General features: G+C 38.1%; 1 protein-coding gene across 1 annotated transcript in view; it reads right to left on the minus strand.

Moving 5' to 3' along the window:
• DPYD (dihydropyrimidine dehydrogenase) overlaps positions 1–24227 on the minus strand; it is a 955731-nt gene that overhangs the window by 307254 nt on the left and 624250 nt on the right. Inside the window, exon 16 of the mRNA XM_055402118.2 lies at positions 13859–13942. Coding sequence (XP_055258093.2) covers positions 13859–13942 — 84 coding nt within the window. The remainder of the gene's footprint in view (positions 1–13858; positions 13943–24227) is intronic.

Below are 24227 nucleotides of genomic sequence, written 5' to 3' on the forward strand. Positions count from 1 at the left end.
ATGGTGCTATGCATATTTAGTGCTCTTCACCATGTGAAACAAGGGTGAATTAACTCTTGGGGGCACCTCTGTGGCGGGGGGTGTTTCACTCCTCTCCAGCTTCTCCTGGAGTATCACACACTGCTTCCTTTAGGGGAGGGATGATGTAAAAATAGGAACGATGAAAAAATAGATTTTCAGAATAAAAACAGTCCTTGAAAATTAGCATTCATGACTGTAAAACTGCATTATATTTTAATCACGTCTGGAGATTTAACAAAGAACTGTTAGGGTTCCTCTTTATAATGAATTTGGACACAGGAAAAATAAATAGGACATAAAAATAAACATCATTAAAATCATTTTACCATCATTTTCAGGAGCATGGCCTTTTCAGTAGTATTTATATAGAAGAGCTTTCATTACTTTCACAAATAGCACTGTCTTCAAAGACAGATACATCAGTAAGATAGGTACTCATTTCTATGGTCAGTAAAGCCAGGGATTACTTCTTTCAAATTCTTTTTTGAAAGGCATTAGTACAGGAGGTTGGGAACAGAGGTTCATGAATCAGATGCCCAGGATTTCGATCCTGATGCTGCCCTTTATGTGCTGTGTGGCCCTGCCACATTACTTACACTGGGTTCTCCCCTTTGTAAAACAGGAATTAATAATAGTTCATACACCATAGAGTTGCAGTGCAGATTACATGAGTTAGACCTTGAATCAGAACCTGGCAAACAGCAAGGCAGTCTTCACTGATTGTGTGAAAGTGAAAGTGTAGTTGCTCAGTTCTGTCCGACTCTTTTTTAATCCACAGACTATAGCCCACCAGGCTGCTTGGTCCATGGGATTCTCCAGGCAAGAATACTGAAGTGGGTTGTCATTCCCTTCTCCAGGGGATCTTCCTGACCCAGGGATCAAACCCAGGTTCCCCTCATTACAGTCAGATTCTTTACTGTCTGAGCCACCAGGGAAGCCCAATCAGTGATTTGTACCTATTCCCAAATAACATGGGAGACATTCAGGAAGCGTTTGTAATCCAGAACTTTCTATCATTAGGTGGTGGGCATGGAGACAGGAGATAATAATGTCCTTAATCCCACTGGAGGCCAAGCTGAGGTGGTATACTTTTTTTTTCCCTTCCCTCATTCCTGGGTACATACCTGGTTATACAGGATAGCAAATGTGCAAAATGAAGTCACAGTCGAACATTTTGAAATTTTTCATCTTCCAAACACCTACAGTAACACGTGGAAATGCTGATTCTTAAAAAAATGATTCAGTTCAGTTCAGTTCAGTCACTCAGTCATGTCTGACTCTTTGCGACCCCACGAATCACAGCACGCTAGGCCTCCCTGTCCATCACCAACTCCTGGAGTTCACTCAAACTCATGTCCATCGAGTCGGTGATGCCATCCAGCCATCTCATTCTCTGTCATCCCTTCTCCTCCCGCCCCCAATCCTTCCCAGCATCAGAGTCTTTTCCAGTGAGTCAACTCTTCGCATGAGATGGCCAAAGTATTGGAGTTTCAGTTTTAGCACCAGTCCTTCCAATGAACACCCAGGATTGATCTTTAGAATGGACTGGTTGGATCTCCTTGCAGTCCAAGGGACTCTCAAGAGTATTCTCCAGCACCACAGTTCAAAATCATCAATTCTTCAGCGATCAGCTTTCTTCACAGTCCAACTCTCACATCCATACATGACCACTGTGAGTCCCAAAAATGGAATGTTTGAAAAGGAGGTAAATTCTTGCCCAGGGCACAGGGAATTAAGAATAATATGTATATGTGAGTAGTATGTACTTCTAGACAAACATGTTTAGAATGGATTTGAGACATACTGAAGAAATCATAGCATCTGGTCCCATCACTTTATGGCAAATAGGTAGAGAAACAGTGGAAACAGTGGCTGACTTTATTTTTGGGGGCTCCAAAATCACTGCAGATGGTGACTGCAACCATGAAATTAAAAGATGCTTACTCCTCAGAAGGAAAGTTATGACCAACCTAGACAGCATATTAAAAAGCAGAGACATTACTTTGCCAACAAAGGTCCATCTAGTCAAGGCTATGGTTTTTCCAGTAGTCACGTATGGACGTAAGAGTTGGACTATAAAAAAACTGAGTGCTGAAGAATTGATGCTTTTGAACTGTGGTGTTGGAGAAGACTCTTGAGAGTCCCTTGGACTGCAAGGAGATCCAACCAGTCCATTCTAAAGGAGATCAGTCCTGGGTGTTCATTGGAAGGACTGATGTTGAAGCTGAAACTCCAATACTTTGGCCACCTGATGCTAAGTGCTGACTCATTTGAAAAGACCCTGATTCTGGGAAAGATTGAGGGTAGGAGGAGAAGGGGATGACAGAGGATGAGATGGTTGGATGGCATCACCGACTCAATGGACATGAGTTTGGATAAACTCTGGCAGTTGGTGATGGACAGGGAGGCCTGGTGTGGTGCAGTTCATGGTGTTGCAAAGAGTCGGACACGACTGAGGGACTGAACTGTACTGCACTGAACTGAAGAAATCAGGCACATGAAACCAAAAACATTCGTGGTGCAAAGACAGCAAAAAATCAGAACAGGAATTGTGATTGGTTTTATAGGGAAGTAAAATGACCTAAAAGGTACGTTCTTAAGTTATAAAAAGTCAAGAACTGCTTTACTGAGTCATATTCATAAATCACTCTGCTCCAGACCTTCTTAATCTGAATAGCACAAAAATTCATTTCGCATGAAGACTTAATTCATCAAATTACTCATTCATTCACCCATTAATTCATATCTTTATTAACCTGTCCAAAATATTTACTGAACCTATAATATGTTAGAATGACAATCCTGGGAGTTCAATGTAGAGCAAGTCACTCTAGCCATAGTTCCCTTGTCTGTAATGTAGATGTTTATCTTCCCTCTCCAAGCTGATTGAGGAGTGGATGTGATTCCATGCATAGAAAAACCTAACACATTGCCTAGAATAATATGGGCACTAAGTAAAATAAACTCAATTTCTACCGTTCATTAAAAACCTCTTTATGAATTATCTTGGTATACATAAACATACACACACACACATACATACATACATACATACATATTAGTGGTAAAGAATCTGCCTATCAATGGAGGAGAGGTGGGCATGATCCCTGGGTCAGGAAGATCCCCTGAAATAGGAAATAGTAACATACTCCAGTATTCTTGCCTGGAAAATTCTATGGACAGAGTAATCTGGCAGACTACAATCCTTAGAGTTGCAGAGTCAGACATGGCTGAGCACGCACGCACACACACACACACACACACACACACACACACACATCTATATATCTAGATATATCATGGTAGCTTTATAGCCACCTCAAAAATATAATTCCTTATTTACTATTAGGAAAACTGTACACGGCAGTTTACCATAAGTCTATCATTTCTATTGAGAGAGTAAATATCTAATACATTTTATACATGTTTAAGTTTTTAATTATTTAAAATAAGGATGGTTCCCTTTAGAGGAAAGCTTTTAATAAGAGTTTAATAATAAGAACGGAGAAGGCAATGGCAACCCACTCCAGTACTCTTGCCTAGAAAATCCCATGGATGGAGGAGCCTGGTAGGCTGCAGTCCGTGGGGTCGCTAAGGGTCGGACATGACTGAGCGACTTCACTTTCACTTTCCACTTTTACACATTGGAGAAGGAAATGTCAACCCACTCCAGTGTTCTTGCCTGGAGAATCCCAGGGACGGGGGAGCCTGGTGGGCTTCCGTCTATTGGGTCACACAGAGTCGGACACGACTGAAGTGACTTAGCAGCAGCAGCAATAATAAGAAATGGAGAAAATACCAAAACCACAGATATAGTTGGATGGACCAGGATTGAAAAGGTAAAGATCCCCCTAAGAGCTGGAATTGTTAAGTCGCTTCAGTCATGTCAAACTCTTTGTGATCCCATGGACTGCAGCCCACCAGGCTCCTCTGTTCATGGGATTCTCTAGTTAAGAATACTGGAGTGGGATTATAAACCATTTATTTGTCTGAGGCGAGGTCATCAGATGAATATTATCTGTTCTGTATAAGAATGCATCATTCACTACATCATGGAGCAAAGGAGAGGGGGGCAGAGAGAGTGAGCATGCTGAAAATATCATCTGTTTTCCTGGATCCGACAATCATGAAGTCAACTTTAACCTTGTATCATCAATTACATAACGAATATATCTGTCTTAGTTTACAATACCAGAATTTTGGCAAAAGCTAGAAAGCTAAGAACTACCTTTCCACTTCTTTCTTCCTTAGAACCTCCATACAATTTATCTTCAGATGCTGTTCAATGTGATCCTTATCTTTAGCATATGAATTTCTCTATCTCTACCATCATTTTCCTAATCTAAGATACAAACCACTGATATTTCTGACTTGAACTATTTATTGTAGGAGATTTTAGCCTATCTTCTCAAGTCTATTCTCACGCTCCTCTATTCTGTTTTCTCAAAATGAAAATATATTCTTATCATATCCACCACTATCACCATTCAACTCACCACTTATTATTTGTGGAGTTATTTATCCAATATATCTCTACTTTACTAAATGGAAGGCTACGTGAGGACAGAGAACATGCCTATTTTTATCACTGTTTCTTAGCATTTCACACAATTCTTGGTACATTGTGCTCTGTGTATGTTCAGTCGTGTCTGACTTTCCCCCAACCCCAGGGACTGTAACCTGCCAGGACCCTCTGGCAATGGAATTTTCTGGCAAGAATACTGGAGCAGGTTGCCATTCCCTACTTCAGGAGATATTCCCAAGCCAGGGATGGAACCCACGTCTTTTGTGCCTCCTGCATTGGCAGACAAATTCTTTACCACTGCACCACCTAGGAAGCCCTTGGACATGGTAGATACTCTAAAAATTTATTGAATGAATGAAATTAGAGAAATATTTGGTGATTTGGGGAGTGCCAATTAGGCTCTCTAGAATCTATTTCTCCTAAATAAAAAGGCTATTCTCTAAAAGTTTGAGACAGGCGTAGGATATAGAAGAATCAACAGTGAACAAGGAAAGAGGAATAGAGAATAAACACTAGAAGTGAAGAGAACTAACTGCTCCTTCATACACGAAAGTGTAACCACAGGAAAAACAGGAATGGAATGCACACTGCCATGCCATTTCTGGTGTAATCAAGAAGAGAAAAATATTGGCAATTGAAAACTGGCAACAGAAATCACAATTGATAGAGGACTAGAAATTTTACAAAAAAGACAAAAATATCTGAAGTTCTTTTTTTCAATGAGTGATTAACATACAGGAAATGTAAACAGATTTGTAACTTGATCTATCAAGACTTTTAAAGCTGAATACACCCAGGAACAACAGAGAAGAATAAACACTCAAACCATTAACTCTAGAGAAAGTAAAATAGCAAATACTATGAGAAAAGAACTAAAGATATTCAAGACATCTAAAAGTGGTTAAAATTGACAGTCATCTTAAAGTTGATATCCTTTTAAACAGAACTTTTTTTTCAGTTCAGAGTATATATTAATTAATCACAGTTAATTGATAAATTGATTTTTTTGATGAAAGAACAAAAGCATCATTAGCTCCAAACATGACTGTCTTTAAGATTTCTGCAACGTAATTGACAACAAAACAGACTCCATGTTTGTGTAACATCTGTGATTCCCAATAAAGACCACCTCATGTGTTTGGGGGTGGTGGGTGCATTACAGTTCTCTGGGAATGTAGCTGCCAAATGATGGTAACAAAAGCCATAGAAGTTTCCATTTTGAATCAGTACTTCTAGGCTGTAAATGCTATGAGTCTGTTAAATCTATTTGCTTTGACTTACTTTTCGGGGGAGAGGGCAATATTTTCACCTCTACTCAGACAAACCCACGTACCGCCTTCCTAACGTTGCTCCCCTATTCCCAGCTGGAAGACTTAAACTGATTGTACTTTAAAGATTACTTCTACCCCAATGAGAAATGTGTAAAAACTGTCTCTGAAGTAGAAGTTGCCTTAATTTTACAGTCTTCTTAGAAGTGGCACCTCTTATGCCTTTCCTTGATTTCCCTTATTTATTATTCTCTCTCGCCTTATCTTGAACTCTGCTGCCTCCGAGTCTCTTAGCTCCTGAGTTCTTATTAGTTTTCTGTCCAATCTTGCTTTTTAACCTCAAATTCAGCGTCCTTTATTCCCGGGTCTTTTGTCCATTTTAACATCAAATTCAAGCCCTGTTTGCTAGTTCTTTCAAATATTCTAGGCTAGTTGGATCCCATGACTGGACTCTCCATTTCTTTGCCAATATTTCTATCTTAATAATTATGGTTCCCAACTTTGTTTCCGTTTCTCACTGCTGATACCTACTTAGTCTTCAGCAACATTATGCTTTATAAATTGTTTGATATCACAGACTAAGTTCACAGCCTCTCCCTCACCTTACTCTCACAGCCCTCTCTATAGGTCAAAGATATTTTTAGTTCATCTTTGTGCCCTAGTCAACAGACATATAGAAAACTCTCAAATTTACTGTGGTCTGATCATCTGAAAGTGATTCATAAAAAAATTTAGAAATGCTATTGCTGCTTTATTTCAGGAATATAACATGATGAGTATAATAAAAACCATATTAAGTTTAAAAACACTTATTTCAATGTTTTTCCTGCAACTATTCACCAGGTGGTCCACCTATTTGAACAATATAATTTTTTTTAAAAAATGACAGATACATGATTGTTATTATAGACAGCAACAATGATATTTCCTGATCTAGAACTTACATCTCAGTTAGTTAGATTAGATTTAAAGGATGTTGCTTTCTACTAAACATTTATAATTTTTAAAAGAAAGCAATCATTTTTATATCATTAGCCAGCATTAATAACTAAAATTGAAAAACTCATAGAGAACCAGCTTAAGGCAAAATATTGGTAGTTGTAGAAATGCCTCTTACAGATCTCCTATAGTTATCCACTTATCCAAGCACCCATGTCCATGCAAATGGCTGAGAATTAAAATCAAATAAAAAGTTAGGCAACATAATATAGTGTAAAGCAAATATTTTTTTTTATCAGAGATACTTTTTCTCATAAACAAGTTGATAATCTATTTTAAAGTACTTCCAAAATTGTATCACCAAAAGGAAAATAAAAGAAGGCAGGCTAAGTAAAATGTGTTTGGTAATATCGGATTTTAGTCGCTTTTGGCAGGAGCTTATATCATGCAGCCATTTCTTGTCTCTCTTCCAGGAATGAGGTTATTTTACAGTGCAGTGATTTCCAAACCTATGATGTCTCAGGGATCAATCCACAGAGGCAAACCTAGCCTGCCCCATGTTTAGCCAATCACCTCATAGACCTCAAGTACAACTTTCCAGACTGAACTTACATTCATCCATGCTGACTAGAGCAAAATTACACATCACATTTAGGAACAAAGCAGCAATTTGCCACCCAAGTTTCTGAGAGGAGGCTAGAGTCAGAAAGGGTGAGAGGAATCAAGAACTTGAAATAGAGGCGGTCTCGTGGGCACACATCTAACCAGTATCAAAAAGGAAATTTAACTCAGCAGTGATCTTCACCTTAGATCCCCCAAGACATACCAGAGAGTACTGTGGCTTCAGTTTGTTGTATTTTTACCACTGCTGGGGCTCCTATGTTTGTTTCTCTGTTAAGATTTCTCATATTCCCAAGTGCCTTCATTTCACCCTCTGGGGTATATAGGAAGTGCCATGACTAGTCAGCTGTTTTAGCTTTAAAAGTAGTATCTTTATACTGTCCTCTCCACAGACATGCCATGGGAACCAGATGGAGGCAGAGCTATGGTCATTGTTCCCTAGACCTTGCACTGCATATGAAATAGAAGGTCTGTTAGCCCAGCTGCTGGAAAAGGGTTTTATTTCCCAAGGGAAAGGATAGCACATCTGGGGCAATGTGGTGCTCATACTTAGTTTTGGATTCTCTTCCTGGTGACAGACATCTGCTTTCTGGCAAGGGAAAGAGCAATAATCTGTGTTTTATGAAAAATGTTGGCATGTTGTAACAGAAACAAATCTTTTTTTTTTTCTTTTTTAAAAAGAAAAATACCAATTTTATGCAAATTAAATTTGGACACAGAACAGATCATGACGGAAATATCAAAATCTTGCTTTAGGTGATCTTAATATAAATCAATACTTATTTAAGATCACTGAATATATAAGATTCACCACTTTTAAATCTGTTTGTTTTCCCTAGCTAAATCATCATAAAAGCAGGACTGTATGTGTATTTCCTGATGGTAACTGTTAAGATTGAGTTGAATATTCCAGTGTTCAGAAATTCTATGCAGAGAATGTATGGGAACAAATGGTTGGGGTTGTGAGAAGGCAAGATATAGCAGGTGATGAGAGTGGTGCGCTATCTTTATTCAGGATTCTGCTCTGTCTGTAAAGTTAGAGCAGTTTTCCCTCCAATTATATACTATCATTTTGGAATTTTCTATTCAAAGGAATTGTTACTGAACTAGTTGTGCACTATTTAGCAATCACACCTATGATGAAGGCCAAATCATGGCTTGCAAACATTGAACAATGAGAATCCTCCAAGGGCCAAATAAACAACATCTTCATAACTTCTTAGAATTTTCAGGTAAAGAAATCTAAATTCATTAACAGTGATTCAGTCTCTAGGTCACCACAGATTGAAATGAGAGTGTGTATCTAGTTTCTATCTTTAACCTGTTCATATATAACATATTATTTTTTCTTTATCATGGACAATTTAATTGATAATATATACCCAATTAATGAATTAGAGGTCATCCAACATAGAATTAGACAGGTGAATTTTATTTGAATAATTTCAGTTGAAAAGATATGAATTCCAGGTGGAGAGAATAATAGTATTCTAAAAGGTACAGAGTAGGAAGTTTCCAGGGCAACTGACTGACTGATTCAGTTGACTGGAGATTTGATTACACCCAGACGACACAGAAGAAAATACTGGCCAAAACACTACGGGGTTCAATGACAAGGGCATTACAGGCTCTGGGCTCTGCTAGTTGGTTAGCTCACACTAAGGTTATTTAGATCACTTCCCAGTCCCAAATTCCTATCCTCTAAATAAGGAGGTTGAATTGGGAAATCTTCAAGGTTCCTTTCAATTCTGAGAATCTGTGCCACATCATTGACTCAAGGCAAAGAATAAAACAGCTGGTATGAAAAATAAGAAAAAGCTTTAAAAATGTATGCTTTCTGATGGCAAGGACAAAAAAATCATCTTAAGGAGTTATGTAACTAGTATTATAAAGTCCTGTGGAACATGTTGCCTCCTGCTCTTCTTTTTTGCTATGTGGAAGATAAAATAGGAAGGTAGGAAGACAAGGCAACTTATCCCATACTCCACACCCTACTCCCTACTATTTTTCTTTTGGTAGCTGATGGAAGGTCTAAGAATTAAAAGTACTGCTGGCTGATAAAAGCAATCTAGAGAATCTTCAATGAGATGAACCCAGAAAATTAGCAAAAATCCTGGGAAGGCTTGCTTTCAATATTTTAAGGTTGAATCAGAGAGGTACATACTGATAAAATCCATATTGAGTGAGCACTTATCCTTGGTCAAATGTTTGCTGCTGTTTATGTGTACCACACAGAGGGTTAAAGGAGCCTAATGAAGCTCTAACTCCTCACTGCCACATGTCAATCTAGGTCAAGTGTGGCCATACCTTCTTTATTTCAAGAGATGAAAGAAGTAAAATTTTTTTGGGTCCAGCCACCTGTTTTTAAAATGTTGGTAATAATTTAAAAAACAAAACAAACACAATAACAATAGAAAGCTATTCAAGGCCTTTTCAGCTCCTGTGTGAATCTAGGTTAGGAGGTTCTATGAAGTGGAAGTAAAAATATTCAGCATAATTCTGAAAGGTTAGAAGAATATTTACTTAATACCGTATGGACACTTAGCATTTTAGAAAAGAAGACTTCAAAGAGGTGCCATTTCATCTGCACTTTATAGAATTTATTATAGTTCAAGTACCTTTATAAAGTAATATAAAGTAAAGAAATTAGTTTACATAGATTGCATGTGCTGCTGCTCCTGTTGTTAAGTCACTTCAATCGTGTCCAACTCTTTGAGACCCCCATGAACTGCAGCCTACAAGGCTCCTCTGTCCATGGGATTTTCCAGGCAAGAGTACTGGAGTGGTTTGCCATTGCCTTCTCCAGATTTCACGTAGATGACTTTAAATTTGATTGTCAAGACATCAGAGCTCCCTTATTCCCGAGAGACAGAACACTTACATAGGACGTTCAGGTTTGTTTGGGAGTTTAAAGCTTAATCCTGCTTTTAATTTTAAGTTAATAATGATAATGTTTATACTAATATTCAAATACTGATTTATTAGGAACTGTTCTCTGTGCCTTCCCTATATTCAGGCTTACATGCTAACTAAATCTCAGGCCTGCTAGCCACTGACAGATTTGTGACCTGGGAAACATGGAAGGTCAGGTTTTTTGTTTCTTCTTTTTTAATTTGTTAAATGGAATGGAAACTCATCCTACTTCAGAGGATTGTTAGGAACTGAAGAAAAGACAGAAAAAAAATTTCATGTTGTAATATCACTCTGACTCTGGACTATATGCCACCCAAACTAGAACGTCTTTTTACCTTTGCTTGAGCATCAAGTTTATTGGGTGAAACCACTAACTAAAATGGAAAAAATGTGATAGAAGAGCAGGCTGACATACTGAAAGTCCAAGGGTTCTATTATAACTATGTAAAGTACAAAATGTCTATTTAACCAAAGTTTTTTAAACAACTGCTAGTTAGATATTCATCAAATAAATAAAATATACCAAAAAGTGAGTAGAAGTGATTGTAAAAAAAATAGAAATTAAATAAATAAAACATTGACTTTCATGCAAGCCAGGAAAATGTTAATTTTTTAAAAAGAATAACATGCAATTTTTATTTCTTTAGTTGTTCTTATTTTACTAATGGTCTTTATGAGTAGTTTAAAAATGACATATTAGCTTGCTGCCTATAATGTTAGCATTTAAAGAATATTACAGCTGGAAGGGGATTTAGAGACCATCTAATTCAAATTCCATATTATAGAGATGGAAACTGATGCTTCAGGAGAGTAAGTGGCTTGATCAAGGTGACAAAGATGGTTGATGGAAAGAATAAAGAATGAGATTGCCTTTAAACACTTAGAAAGTGTCCTGCTAAGTGTTTAAGATTTTATATGAAGTTTCACCATGCAGGGAATACACAATTAAAATTCCCAGGTCAGCATCAGATTTTATTCATTTCTATAAATTCCATAAATATATATGATGTCTCAATTCATAAAGGTTATAGCTTTTTCTATTCCTATATTTCACAACTTTTAGTCACTATGGGAACATATATAAAGAGTTTAAATTTACATGCATATGTTTACATATATACAGCTAATTAAACTCAGGTATAAAAGCAGTGTATTTCACTTAGTTGCTATTTGCAAGAAAATATTTGAGATGAAGAAAAAAATGTTTAGAGAGGAAAATATACTGTGTTATATACTCTGCTTATACTCATCATAAGGAGCTAAAATCATTATTATTTCTAGAAATACCAGAAATGGTGACAGTACAAGAGAATGTTTCTAATGGAAAAATATTCTAGCCATGGGACTAATGTCAGTTTGATTCATTGATGAAGCAAACATTTCTCAGACTCTTAACTTGGCACAAAGGGAGCTTTATCAGACGGGATGCAGATCATGCTATGATGAAGAAGACAAATTGGAATGGTTCCTCAGTCTCCCATCACTGGGTACAAATTCCCCATCCCACCAACTTGTGAGTGTTTAAGACTATAAACCTTAGGCAGGGAGGAAGAAGCAATAGGAACAGGAGGCAGAGAAAAGGAAATAGGAAGTAAAGGAGAAAATGAATGAGCCCGATATCTTCATGCCCACTCTAAAAATTCAGAGGGATAGTCAAGTTTTTCTCCAGTGTGCTAATATTCTTCCTTCCCAATATCTAAAATATTGAACATGCATGTGTCCTGAGGCAGAGTAATCATTTAAATTATGTTGGAGCAAAATAATTAAATTAGCTTTATTTTTCAACTATACAATGTACAAGAGAATATAATTCAAAAGAAAAATTCCAAAGCTGGCTAGTAGAATTGGTTATAGTTTTAGAGATTATAACAAACAAGACAAATGGAAATGCTTCTAAGTGTCCTTCAGTTTAAGACATAATGGTTTTTGGAACATATGTTTTCCATGAGTTTTAGAAATCTTAATGATAACTGACTGAAAAATTTTAGCACTTGCATCCTCTTTCAGCCAAACGCTGTTTTATGCAGCTAAATAACTCTCTGGAGAGGATCCACCTAAGACATTTAACAGCTGGGTAAGTTTTGAGGTATTCATAGAGCAAAAGTCCACTCTAAAAAATAAACTTAAAGCTGGGTAACATTTTCAAAATAATTGTCATATTTGTGGCAAGAAATACATATGAAAATACATCTTTCTTTTAAAACGTAGTCAATAGATTCAAATTTTTCATAGCTGTTTTAACCCATGTAACTAAAAAATATTTGGGAAAGGTATAAAGAGAGAAACTCGACTCCCTCGGGCCCTGCTCCAGATGTCCTTTTAAGAATGTTCCTTGTTTTAACCAAGTTACCTATCTTGACACTCTGACTGCTGCCTAATCACATGATTTATAAAAATTATGACGTAACATAATGATGTTTTCCTCTACAGGTAATTCTGAGGCTTGTTCTGTTACCACACTGAATGATCTTCTGGATAATCTTTTGTGAGTGGAGTAGAGAGTATACTTGAACAAGGTATGACTAGGCCACCTTCTCCTGCTGCTACAAAAGAATGGTTTCTTCCCAAGTCATAAATCTATCCTGAATGTTAATTAAATATTTACAGTTCAGTTCAATTGGTACTTTAAAATCCTCCCTGAATGCTAATCTGAAAATAGCAACCTACGTTCATTTGAATAAATAGAAATTTCTGCCTGTCCAAATTAAGCATCTCTGGCCTCTGAGTTTTTTGAGATAATTCTATGACTTGGGGGAAAAAAAAAAGAACCTGACTGCCTACTATGTATAAGGCTCCATGTCAGATGTGGAAATAAAACTAAACTTTCTAGGACTAGGAAATTTGTCATAAATTACAACAATTTGTATTATTTAACTCACATCATTTCCCTCTGGGCTTAAAAGCTAAATTAGATGCAAAATACTCACCTTTTTAGCATTAAGCTTTTACATTGTTCCTTAACATATAACACTGTATCTAGTTACATAAAGATGCAGTATTTTCTACATATTAACACAGATTTACACATTTTATTCATTAAGTTTCTGAAAGAGTTTTAGCATGAAGGTTCCATTTATTGTATCAAAAAATAAAAATGTCATCAAAGTCTTTTTGCAACTCCCAAAACACAGTTAGAGAATAATGATCATATGCTAAAAAATGTAAAATGCAATTTGTGCTGTGCCCCATTTACTACAAAATCACTACGAACAATGCATTTTGTACAGTATATTGCTCCAGGGAAAGTGGATCAGCATCAGGAATGAATAAAGAACATTGCATTTGAAATCAGCTAATTCTGCCTCAGCGCTTTTAAAAACTATTTGTTATGATATTACCTCCTGTCAAGTACATAATGTGATATTTTCCTCAATAAAAACTAAACAGTTGCTGTAATTTCAGCTTCTCTAATTTTCTACTTTTTAAGCACTAAATATTTAAACAATACAGACCTGGAAGTCTCAAGCCAGTCATCTCATCCTCCCATCTTCCTGCCTAAGGTAGAGTAACTATCCGTACAGGGGCCTGTTCAGTCACAGACATGCATAACGGCAGCTGTTGAGGTCCTTACCTGCCCGCAAGCCAGGCCCATTCCTCTTTCTCCCATGCCATGCGGACACGATAAATTTAACTCCAGTGCATCTGCTCCAGAAGCCTTTAAGATGAGGAAGGAAAATGAAAGAAAACACAAAGCTTTAATTGTGTACTAATAGGCTTTCACCACTGATAATACAATATATGTCACATTTGCCAAATTTTAACTACTGTTTTCTGCACCACGGCTGTTTTATGAGGTATATTCTGACTCTCTCAAATGAGGGTATCTATAAGGTGTACGTCAAGGTTGTATATTGTCACCTTGCTTATTTAACTTATATGCAGAGTACATCATGAGGAACGCTGGGCTGGAAGAAGCACAAGCTGGAGTCAAGATTGCTGGGAGAAATATCAATAACCTCAGATATGCAGATGACACTACCCTTATGGCAGAAAGTGAAGAGGAACTCAAAAGCCTCTTGATGAAAGTGAAAGAGGAGAGTGAAAAGGTTGGTTTGAAGCTCAACATTCAGAAAACAAAGATCATGGCATCTGGTCCCATCACTTCATGGGAAATAGATGGAAAAACAGTGGAAACAGTGTCAGACTTTGTTTTTTTGGGCTCCAAAATCACTGCAGATGCTGATTGCAGCCATGAAATTAAAAGACGCTTGCTCCTTGGAAGGAAAGTTATGACCAACCTTGATAGTATATTAAAAAGCAGAGACATTACTTTGCCAACCAAGGTCCGTCTAGTCAAGGCAATGGTTTTTCCCGTGGTCATGTATGGTTGTGAGAGTTGGACTGTGAAGAAGGCTGATCGCCGAAGAATCGATGCTTTTGAACTGTGGTGTTGGAGAAGACTCTTGAGAGTCCCTTATACTGCAAGGAGATCCAACCAGTCCATTCTGAAGGAGATCAATCCTGGATGTTCATTGGAGGGACTGATGCTAAAGCTGAAACTGCAATACTTTGGCCACCTCATGCGACGAGTTGACTCACTGGAAAAGACTCTGATGCTGGGAAAGGTTGGGGGCGGGAGGAGAAGGGGACAACGGAGAATGAGATGGCTGGATGGCATCACCGACTCTGTGGACATGAGTTTGAGTGTACTCCGGGAGTTGGTGATGGACAGGGAGGCCTGTCGTGCTGTGATTCATGGGGTCGCGGAGAGTCGGACACGACTGAGCGACTGAACTGAACTGAACTGAACTGATACAAGGATAATTCAGTTCAGTCGCTCAATTCTGTCCGACTCTTTGCGACCCCATAGACTGAAGCTCTCCAGGCTTCCCTGTCCATCACCAGAGCCTACTACTCAACCTCATGTCCATCGCATCGGTGATGCCTTCCAACCATCTCATCCTCTGTTGCCCCCTTCTCCTCTCGCCTTCAATCTTTCCCAGCATCAGGGTCTTTTTCAGTGAGTCGGTTCTTCGCATCAGGTGGCCAAAGTACTGGAGCTTCAGCTTTAGCATCAGTCCTTCCAATGAATATTCAGGACTGATTTCCTTTAGGATTGACAGGTTGGATCTCCCTGCAGTCCAAGCGACTCTTAAGAGTCTTCAACACCACAGTTCAAAAGCATCAATTTTTGGCACTCAGCTTTATAGTCCAACTCTCACATCCATATGTGACTACTGGAAAAACCATAGCTTTGACTAGACAGACCTTTGTTGGCAAAGTAATGTCTCTGCTTTTTAATATGCTATCTAGGTTGGTCGTAGCTTTTCATCCAAGGAGGAAGCATCTTTTAATTTCATGGCTGCAGTCACCATCTGCAGTGATTTTGGAACCCCCCAAAATAAAGTCTACCACTGTTTCCACTGTTTCCCCATCTCTTTGCCATGAACTGATGGGACCGGATGCCATGATCTTAGTTTTCTGAATGTTGAGCTTTAAGACAACTTTTTCATTCTCCTCTTTCATTATCTAGAGGCTCTTTAGTTCTTCACTTTCTGCCATAACAGTGGTGTCATCTGCGTATCTGAGGTTATTGATATTTCTCCTGGCAATCTTGATTCCAGCTTTGTGCTTCATCCAGCCCGGCATTTCTCATGATGTAATCTGCATATAAGTTAAATAAGCAGGGTGAAAATATACAGCCTTGATGTACTCCTTTCCCGATTTGGAACAAGTCTGTTGTTTCGTGTTCAGTTCTAACTGTTGCTCCTTGACCTGCATACAGATTTCTCAGGAGGCAGGTCAGGTGGTCTGGTATTCCCATCTCTTTCAGAATTTTCCACAGTTTATTGTGATCCACACAGTCAAAGGCTTTGTCATAGCCAATAAAGCAGAAGTAGATGTTTTTCTGGAACTCTCTTGCTGTTTCCATGATCCAGTGGATGTTGACAATTTGATCTCTGGTTCCTCTGCCTTTTCTAAATCCAGCTTGAACATCTGGAATTTCACGGTTCAGGTACTCTTGAAGCCTTGCTTGGAGAATTTTGAGCATTACTTTGCTAGTGTGTGAGATGAGTGCAATTGTGCTGTAGTTTGAGCATTCTTTGGCATTGCCTTTCTTTGGAACTGAAAGGAAAACTGACCTTTTCCAGTCCTGTGGCCACTGCTGAGCTTTCCAAATTTGCTGGGGTATTGAGTGCAGCACTTTCACAGCCTCATCTTTTAGGATTTGAAATAGCTCAACTGGAATTCCATCACCTCCACTAGCTTTGCTCGTAGTGATGCTTCCTAAGGCCCATTTGACTTACCATTCCAGGATATCTGGCTCTAGGTAAGTGACCAGACTATGGTGGTAATCTGGGTCATAAAGATCTTTTCTGTATAGTTCTTCTGTGTATTCTTGCCACCTCTTCTTAATCTCTTCTGCTTCTGTCAGGTCCATACCATTTCTGCCCTTTATTGTGGAATCTTTTCATGAACTGTTCCCTTGGTATCTTTAATGTTCTTGAAGAGATCTCTAGTCTTTCTCATTCTGTTGTTTTCCTCTATTTCTTTGCACTGATCACTGAGGAAGGCTTTCTTATCTCTCCTTTCTTGTCTTTGGAACTCTGCATTCAAATGGGTATATCTTTTTCCTCCTTTGTCTTTAGCTTCTCTTCTTTTCTCAGCTATTTGTAAGGCCTGTTCAGACAGCCATTTTGCTTTTTTGCATTTCTTTTCTTGGGGGATGATCTTGATCACCACCTCCTATACAATGTCACAAACCTCTGTCCATAGTTCTTCATGCACTCTGTCAAATATACTCCCTTGAATTTATTTGTCACTTCCACTGTATAATCATAAGGGATTCCATTTAGGTCATTCCTGAATGTTCTAGTGGATTTCCCAACTTTCTTCAATTTAAGCCTGAATTTGGCAATAAGGAGTTCATGATCTGAGCCACAATCAGCTCCTGGTCTTGTTTTTATTAACTGTATAGTGCTTCTCCACCTTTGAGTGAAAAGAATATAATCAATCTGATTTCAGTATTGACCATGTAGTGATGTCCACATGTCGAGTCTTCTCTTGTGTTGTTGGAAGAGGGTGTTTGCTATGACCAGTGCATTCTCTTGACAAAACTCTGTTAGCCTTTGCCCTGTTTCATTCTGTACTCCAAGGCCAAATTTGCCTGTTACTCCAGGTGTTTCTTGACTTCTTACTTTTGCATTCCAGTCCCCTATAATGAAGAGGACATCTTTTTGGGGTGTTAATTCTAGAAGATATTGTAGGTCTTCATAGAACCATTCAACTTTGGTTTCTTCAGTGTTACTGGTCGGGACATAGACTTGGATTACTGTGATACTGAATGGTTTGCCTTGGAAACAAACAGAGATCATTTTGTCATTTTGAGACTGCCTCCAAGTGCTGCATTTTGGACTCTTTTGTTGACTATGATGGCTACTCCATTTCTTCTAGGGATTCTTGCCCACAGCAGTAGATATAATAGTCATCTGAGTTAAATTCACCCATTCCAGTCCATTTTAGTTCTCTGTCTCCTGAAATGTTGATGTTCATTCTTGCCATCTCCTGTTTGACGACCTCCAATTTGCCTTGATTCACGGACCTAACATTCCAGCTTCCTATGCATATTGCTCTTTACAGTATCAGACTTTACTTCCATCACCTGTCACATCCACAGCTGGGTGTTGCTTTTGCTTTCGCTTCGTCTCTTCATTCTTTCTGGAGTTGTTCCACCATTCTTCTCCAGTAGCATATTGGGTACCTACCGACCTGGGGAGTTCATCTCTCATTGTCATACCTTTTTGCCTTTTCACAGTGTTCAGGGGTTCTCAAGGCAAGAATCCTGAAGTAGTTTGCTGTGCCATTCTCCAGTGGGCCACATTTTGTCCGAACTCTCCACAATTACCCATCCATCTTGGGAGGCCCTACACAGCATGGCTCATGGTTTCATTGAGCTAGACAAGGCTGTGCTCCATGTGATCAGTTGGTTAGATTTCTGTGATTGTGGTTTGCACTCTCTCTGCCTTCTGATGGATAGGGAAGAGATCCTTACAGAAGTTTACTGATGGAAGAGATAGAGGACATAACTGGGTCCTGTTTTGATGGGCTGGGCCATGTTCAGTTCAGTTCAGTCGCTCAGTTGTGTCTGACTCTTTGCGACCCCATGAATCACAGCACACCAGGCCTCCCTGTCCATCACCAACTCCCGGAGTTCACCCAAACTCATGTCCACAGAGTCGGTGATGCCATCCAGCCATCTCATTCTCTGTCGTCCCCTTCTCCTCCTGCCCCCAATCCCTCCCAGCATCAGAGTATTTTCCAGTGAGTCAACTCTTGGCATGAGATGGCCAGAGTATTGGAGCTTCAGGTTCAGCATCAGTCCTTCAAATGAACACCCAGGATTGATCTCCTTTAGAATGGACTGGTTGCATCTCCGTGCAGTCCAAGGGACTCTCAAGAAGAGTCTTCTCCAGTACCACAGTTCAAAAGCATCAATTCTTTGGCGGTCAGCTTTCTTCACAGTCCAACTCTCACATCCATACATGACCACGGGAAAAACCATAGCCTTGACTAGACGGACCTATGTTGACAAAGTAATGTCTCTGCTTTTTAATATACTATCTAGGTTGGTCATAACTTTCCTTTCAAGGAGTAAGCGTCTTTTAATTTCATGGCTGCAGTCAGCATCCGCAGTGATTTTGGAGCCCCAAAAAATAAAGTCTGACACTGTTTCCACTGTTTCCCCATCTATTTCCCATGAAGTGATGGGACCAGATGCCATGATCTTTGTTTTCTGAATGTTGAGCTTCAAGCCAACCTTTTCACCCTCCTCTTTCACTTTCAAGAGGCTCTTTAGTTCCTCTTCACTTTCTGCCATAAGCATGGTGTCATCTGCATATCTGAGGTTATTGATATTTCTCCCGGCAATCTTGATTCCAGCTTGTGCTTCTTCCAGCCGAGCATTTCTCATGATGTACTATGCATATAAGTTAAATAAGCAGGGTGACAATATACAACCTTGATGTACTCCTTTTCCTATTTGGAACCAGTCTGTTGTTCTATGTACAGTTCTGACTGTTGCTTCCTGACCTGCATACAGGTTTCTCAGGAGGCAGATAAGGTGGTCTGGTATTCCCATCTCTTTCAGAATTTTCTTCAGTTTACTGTGATCCACACAGTCAAAGGCTTTGGCATAGTCAATGAAGCAGAAATGCCATGTTCAGTAAATCTTTAATTCAATTTTCCATTGATGGGCGGGGCTATGTTCCCTCCCTTTTGCTTGACATGAGGGCAAACTATGGTGGAGGTGATGAAGATAACGGCAACCTCCTTCAAAAGGTCCCACTCAAGCACTGCTGCACTCAGTGCCTCCAACCCTGAAGCAGGCAACTGCCAACCCATGTCTCCACCGGAGACTCCTGGACACTCACGGGCATGTCTGGGTCAGTTTCTTGTGGGGTCACTGCTCCTTTCTCCTGGGTCCTTATGCACACAAGATCTTGTTTGTGCCCTCCAAGAGGGCTTATGCCATACCCAGGTCTGCTGTCCCCAGAGCCCCTGCGGCAGGCCACTGATGACCTGTACCTCTACAGGAGACATTCAGACACAGTTCTAATAACAAAAGCAAATACGTATTGAGTGTTTATGATACTCACTGCTCTCTGTGAGTTGTATTTCTTATCTCTAACTCTCATCCTCCTTGGAATAATCAGGTAACAATTTTACAGATGAGGAGACTGATGCACAAGGGAATTAAATGACCAGTCTGGTTATCAAGTGACACAACAGAGATTTTTAACTCAAGTCTGTTTGATATCATGTTGATTCTGCCCTATACAGTTTCTGTTTTATAGAAACAACTCTTACTAATTCTGGATAATTGGTACTGAAGGTAGCAGGGCAAAGAAAAATGTAGCAGGCTAGATGGAATAAATATGAATAAATTTTAAATGTTCTTTTATCAATTAACTTTTATTATTTATTAATACTGCTTTCAAATGCTTCAGAGCATTCAAGCATGCTAATTACCCAAACCGGGAACACCATTCATTGTATTCTATGTTGCTTTAAAAACAATTCTGGCATTGAAACACGTATGTTGTCATATGTGAAACGAATCACTAGTTCAGGGTCAATGCATGTTATAGGATGCTCGGGGCTGTCATGCGGGGATGACCCAGAGGGAGGATAAAGGGAGAAGGGAGGTGGGAGGGGGGTTCAGGAGGGGGAACTTATGTAAACCTGGGGCAAATTCATGTCAATGTATGGCAAAACCAACCAATATAATATTGTAAAATAATTTGCCTCCAATAAAAAATAAATTAATTACCAAAAAAAAAAAAATTTCAAGTGGAAAATAGATTGTGGTAATAGTTCAAATTAAACCAAAATATATAAAAATATAAATAGTTTTTCATACCTCTAAGTAATCTATGTTAACAATTTAATGTTTAATTTTCTACTTTTTCTATATGTTAAAATAAGTAAAGCACACATATAACACATGTATCAGGCTCATTTTTTCTTCTTGGTTTTGCTCTTTGCATTTTCATTTTTTTTTCCAGTTTTATTGAGATACAACTGACATATAACACTATATAAGTTTTTGGTGTATAGCATAATGATTTAACTTTAATGCACCATGAAATGATTACCACAATAAGTTTAGAGCACATCCATCATCACATATAGACACAAGATAAAAGAAAAAAAGTCCTTGTGATGAGAACTCTCAGGATTTTCTCTGTTACATACTGCAGCATTAATTATATTAATCAAGTTGTACATTATATCCTTAATACTTCTTTTGTTATAACCAGAAGTTTAGGCCTTTTGACCACCTTCACCCAATAACCCTGGTAACCACAAATCTGATCTATTTTTCTATAAGTTTGTTTATTTTTGAAGTATAATTGACCTATAATACTATGTTAATGCCTGGTGCACAACACAGTGATTCAATATTTTTATACATTCCTGTACATTACAAATAATCATCATGATAAGCCTAGTCATCATCTGTCATCATACAAAGATATTACATTACTATTGACTATATCATGCATTTCATACTCATGACTCGTTTTTTTTCTGTAATTGAAAGTTTGTACCTCTTAATTTTCTTCACCTATTTCTCTTATCTTTTTAAACTTAATCGATTTTATTGTATTTTTTAAAAGTCCATCATAAGAAACATGAAGTACAGATAATTTTGTCTTAATTTAATAATTAAGTAGGAATCTTTCTTATTTAACTCATTAATTCATACAAATGGGTCCTACATAAATGAACAAAATATTTCACACTAAGCATTCTTAAAATAACTGGAGAACCATAGAATTCTTTAGAAGTCTTCTGTAAAAACTCTAACAATTAAAACACTTTTTTTTTAAATTTGAGAAATGGAAGATAAACTAAATGATTCTTTTACCTAACTTTTAGAATTCCTTCAATGCCACCATTTCTTTTTGAGTAAGGTAAGAGTGGCTCAGTTTCCATAATATTATAACATGTCTATCACATCATGGAAAGATTTTTTGTAAAGTTTATTATTTTCTAAGCATATCAGACCTTTCTTTAGTCCAACAGCTTTTCTTCACATCTCTCTTTTCTTCCTAATTGTTCAATATTTTTTTCCTATTTTATTAATCTTAAATAAGACCTCAACAAACAAGTATTCTATCGATAGTTATATCTTTCTTGGTCAACTTTCTTACTCACTTTTACTCATTAATGAATCTGCTTTTCCTTCTACATGTTTGTAAAAGTTCATTGAATCATTCAGCCTATTTTCTAACATGGTTTTATTATGGTTTTTGGAAATGCTTCATATTATTTGAAAATTATTTAAATCATAGTTTGGTGGTAAGCTTAGACAAAGCACAACCTGCTAAACTCTGAGTTCTAATCCTAGATCTGCTAAGGAACTTGGGCAAGTAAGTTAACCTTCTTTGTTCCCATCTATTCAAGTGTAAGGGGCTTCCCAGATGGCTCAGCAGTAAAGAATCCATCTGCCTGAAATGCAGGAGACTTGGGAGACAAGGGTTTCATCCCTGGATCAGGAAGAACCTCTGAAGGAGGAACTGGAAGTCCACTCCAGTATTCTTGCCTGGAAAATCCCATGGACAGAGGAGCCCGGTGGGCTACAGTCCATGGGCCTCAAAAAGTTGGACACAATTAAGCAACTAAGCACACACACATTCAAGTGTAAACTGGAGACAATAGGACCTATCTCAAAACTGTGTCATGTGAGAATTTGCAGCTTAATTAAAAGACTGTACGCTGCAAGTATATCTTTTTTCTTATTATGTCTTAGTTATTTCAAATATTTCTTTTAGACTTATTTGCTTTAGATTGCTAGTTGAAATGAAGCAATTATCAGCAAATCAATTCCACAACATTTTGGAATAAGCTTTAGGTGTCATTTGTATAGATATTTACATTATACATATTTTCTAAAATGTAAGTGCAAGCTTACAATTAGATTCATAGTAGACAATAATAACTAACATTTATCGAACACTTACAATATATCAGACACTTTAATAGGCTTTTTATAATGGATATATCATTTTTCCCATTTTGTAACTGATAAAATCAAGGTACCAAGAGTTCAAGTGACTAATTTATTATTCTAAAGCTTGTAAATGAGAATAGGATCTTTAAATCAAGCATTTTAATGAACCTGTATTCTTGGTCACTACCATAACTTATTAGAAATCAGTATTCCATGGCTAGAATTGTTTTAACATGATAACAAAACGTTACAACTTGACATCTTTCAAGTTTCTAAATATTAAATAGATGTTAAAATCTTGTAAGACCACTTACTAAATTTAGACTTTTCAGTGACTGTCAAAAGTTTTCCCAGCACTGTACACATATACAAATGCTAACCCACTAAACATACCCATAAAGATCTTTGAAATGAGGATCTAGGCCTCAAAAACAGATAATCCTGCTCAAAATAACACCATGAGCTGGGGAATATTCATTTGGCCTCTGCTTCAATATTCTTGTCATACGATGTACACCACCTTAAAAGGCAGTTAATTCTATTTCCAAGCAACCACATGCATTCAAAAAGCCTTAATTGCTGAATTACCATGAAATGTTAAATTAACTGAAACTGGGCATGCATTCTGACTCCTGTTAGTCACAAGCTTTTTAGTTTAGTCACTTACCCCAGAGTTTATTCTGCCTCACCTAAATGATTATACAATAAAATAATCTAGTGAAGGCAGTGACATAGAAAATTTGCTGCTTCTAATTTCATACATTATCTATTTATCATCTGTTTATCGGCATGAAGCAGAATGATATGTTAATAGTGTGGACTATAGAGCCAGATTTCTGAATTTGAATCCCACTTTTACCACACACTAGCTGTGTGGACTTGGGCATATTATTTAACAACTTTTGGCCTCAGTCTCCTCATTTCCAAAACAAGGAAAACAGAAAAGTACCTCACAAGGTTGCTTTTCTAAGGTACAAATAAATTTAATGAAAGTGAATGACTTAGAACAGTGCCTTGACTGCAGTAATATTATATAAGTATAAGCAGTCCATTCTAAAGGAGATCAATCCTGGGTGTTCATTGGAAGGACTGATGCTAAAGCTGAAACTGCAATACTTCGGCTACCTCATGCGACGAGTTGACTCACTTGAAAAGACTCTGATGCTGGGAAAGGTTGGGGGCGGGAGGAGAAGGGGACGACGGAGAATGAGATGGCTGGATGGCATCACCGACTCTGTGGACATGAGTTTGAGTGAACTCTGGGAGTTGGCGATGGACAGGGAGGCCTGTCGTGCTGTGATTCATGGGGTCGCGGAGAGTCGGACACGACTGAGCAACTGAACTGAACTGAACTGAACTGAACTGAACTGAACTCCCTGTCTCACTGTCTATCTATCTATCCATTCAGTTACAATCTCCAACTTGCCTTTCCTCAGCTTTGATCTGAAAAAGAATATCGAGTAGCTATACACACTTTAGGGGC

Source organism: Moschus berezovskii, chromosome 4, assembly GCF_049115385.1.
Source record: "Moschus berezovskii isolate FMDL1 chromosome 4, NW_MosBer_1.0, whole genome shotgun sequence".
Taxonomy (NCBI): domain Eukaryota; kingdom Metazoa; phylum Chordata; class Mammalia; order Artiodactyla; family Moschidae; genus Moschus; species Moschus berezovskii.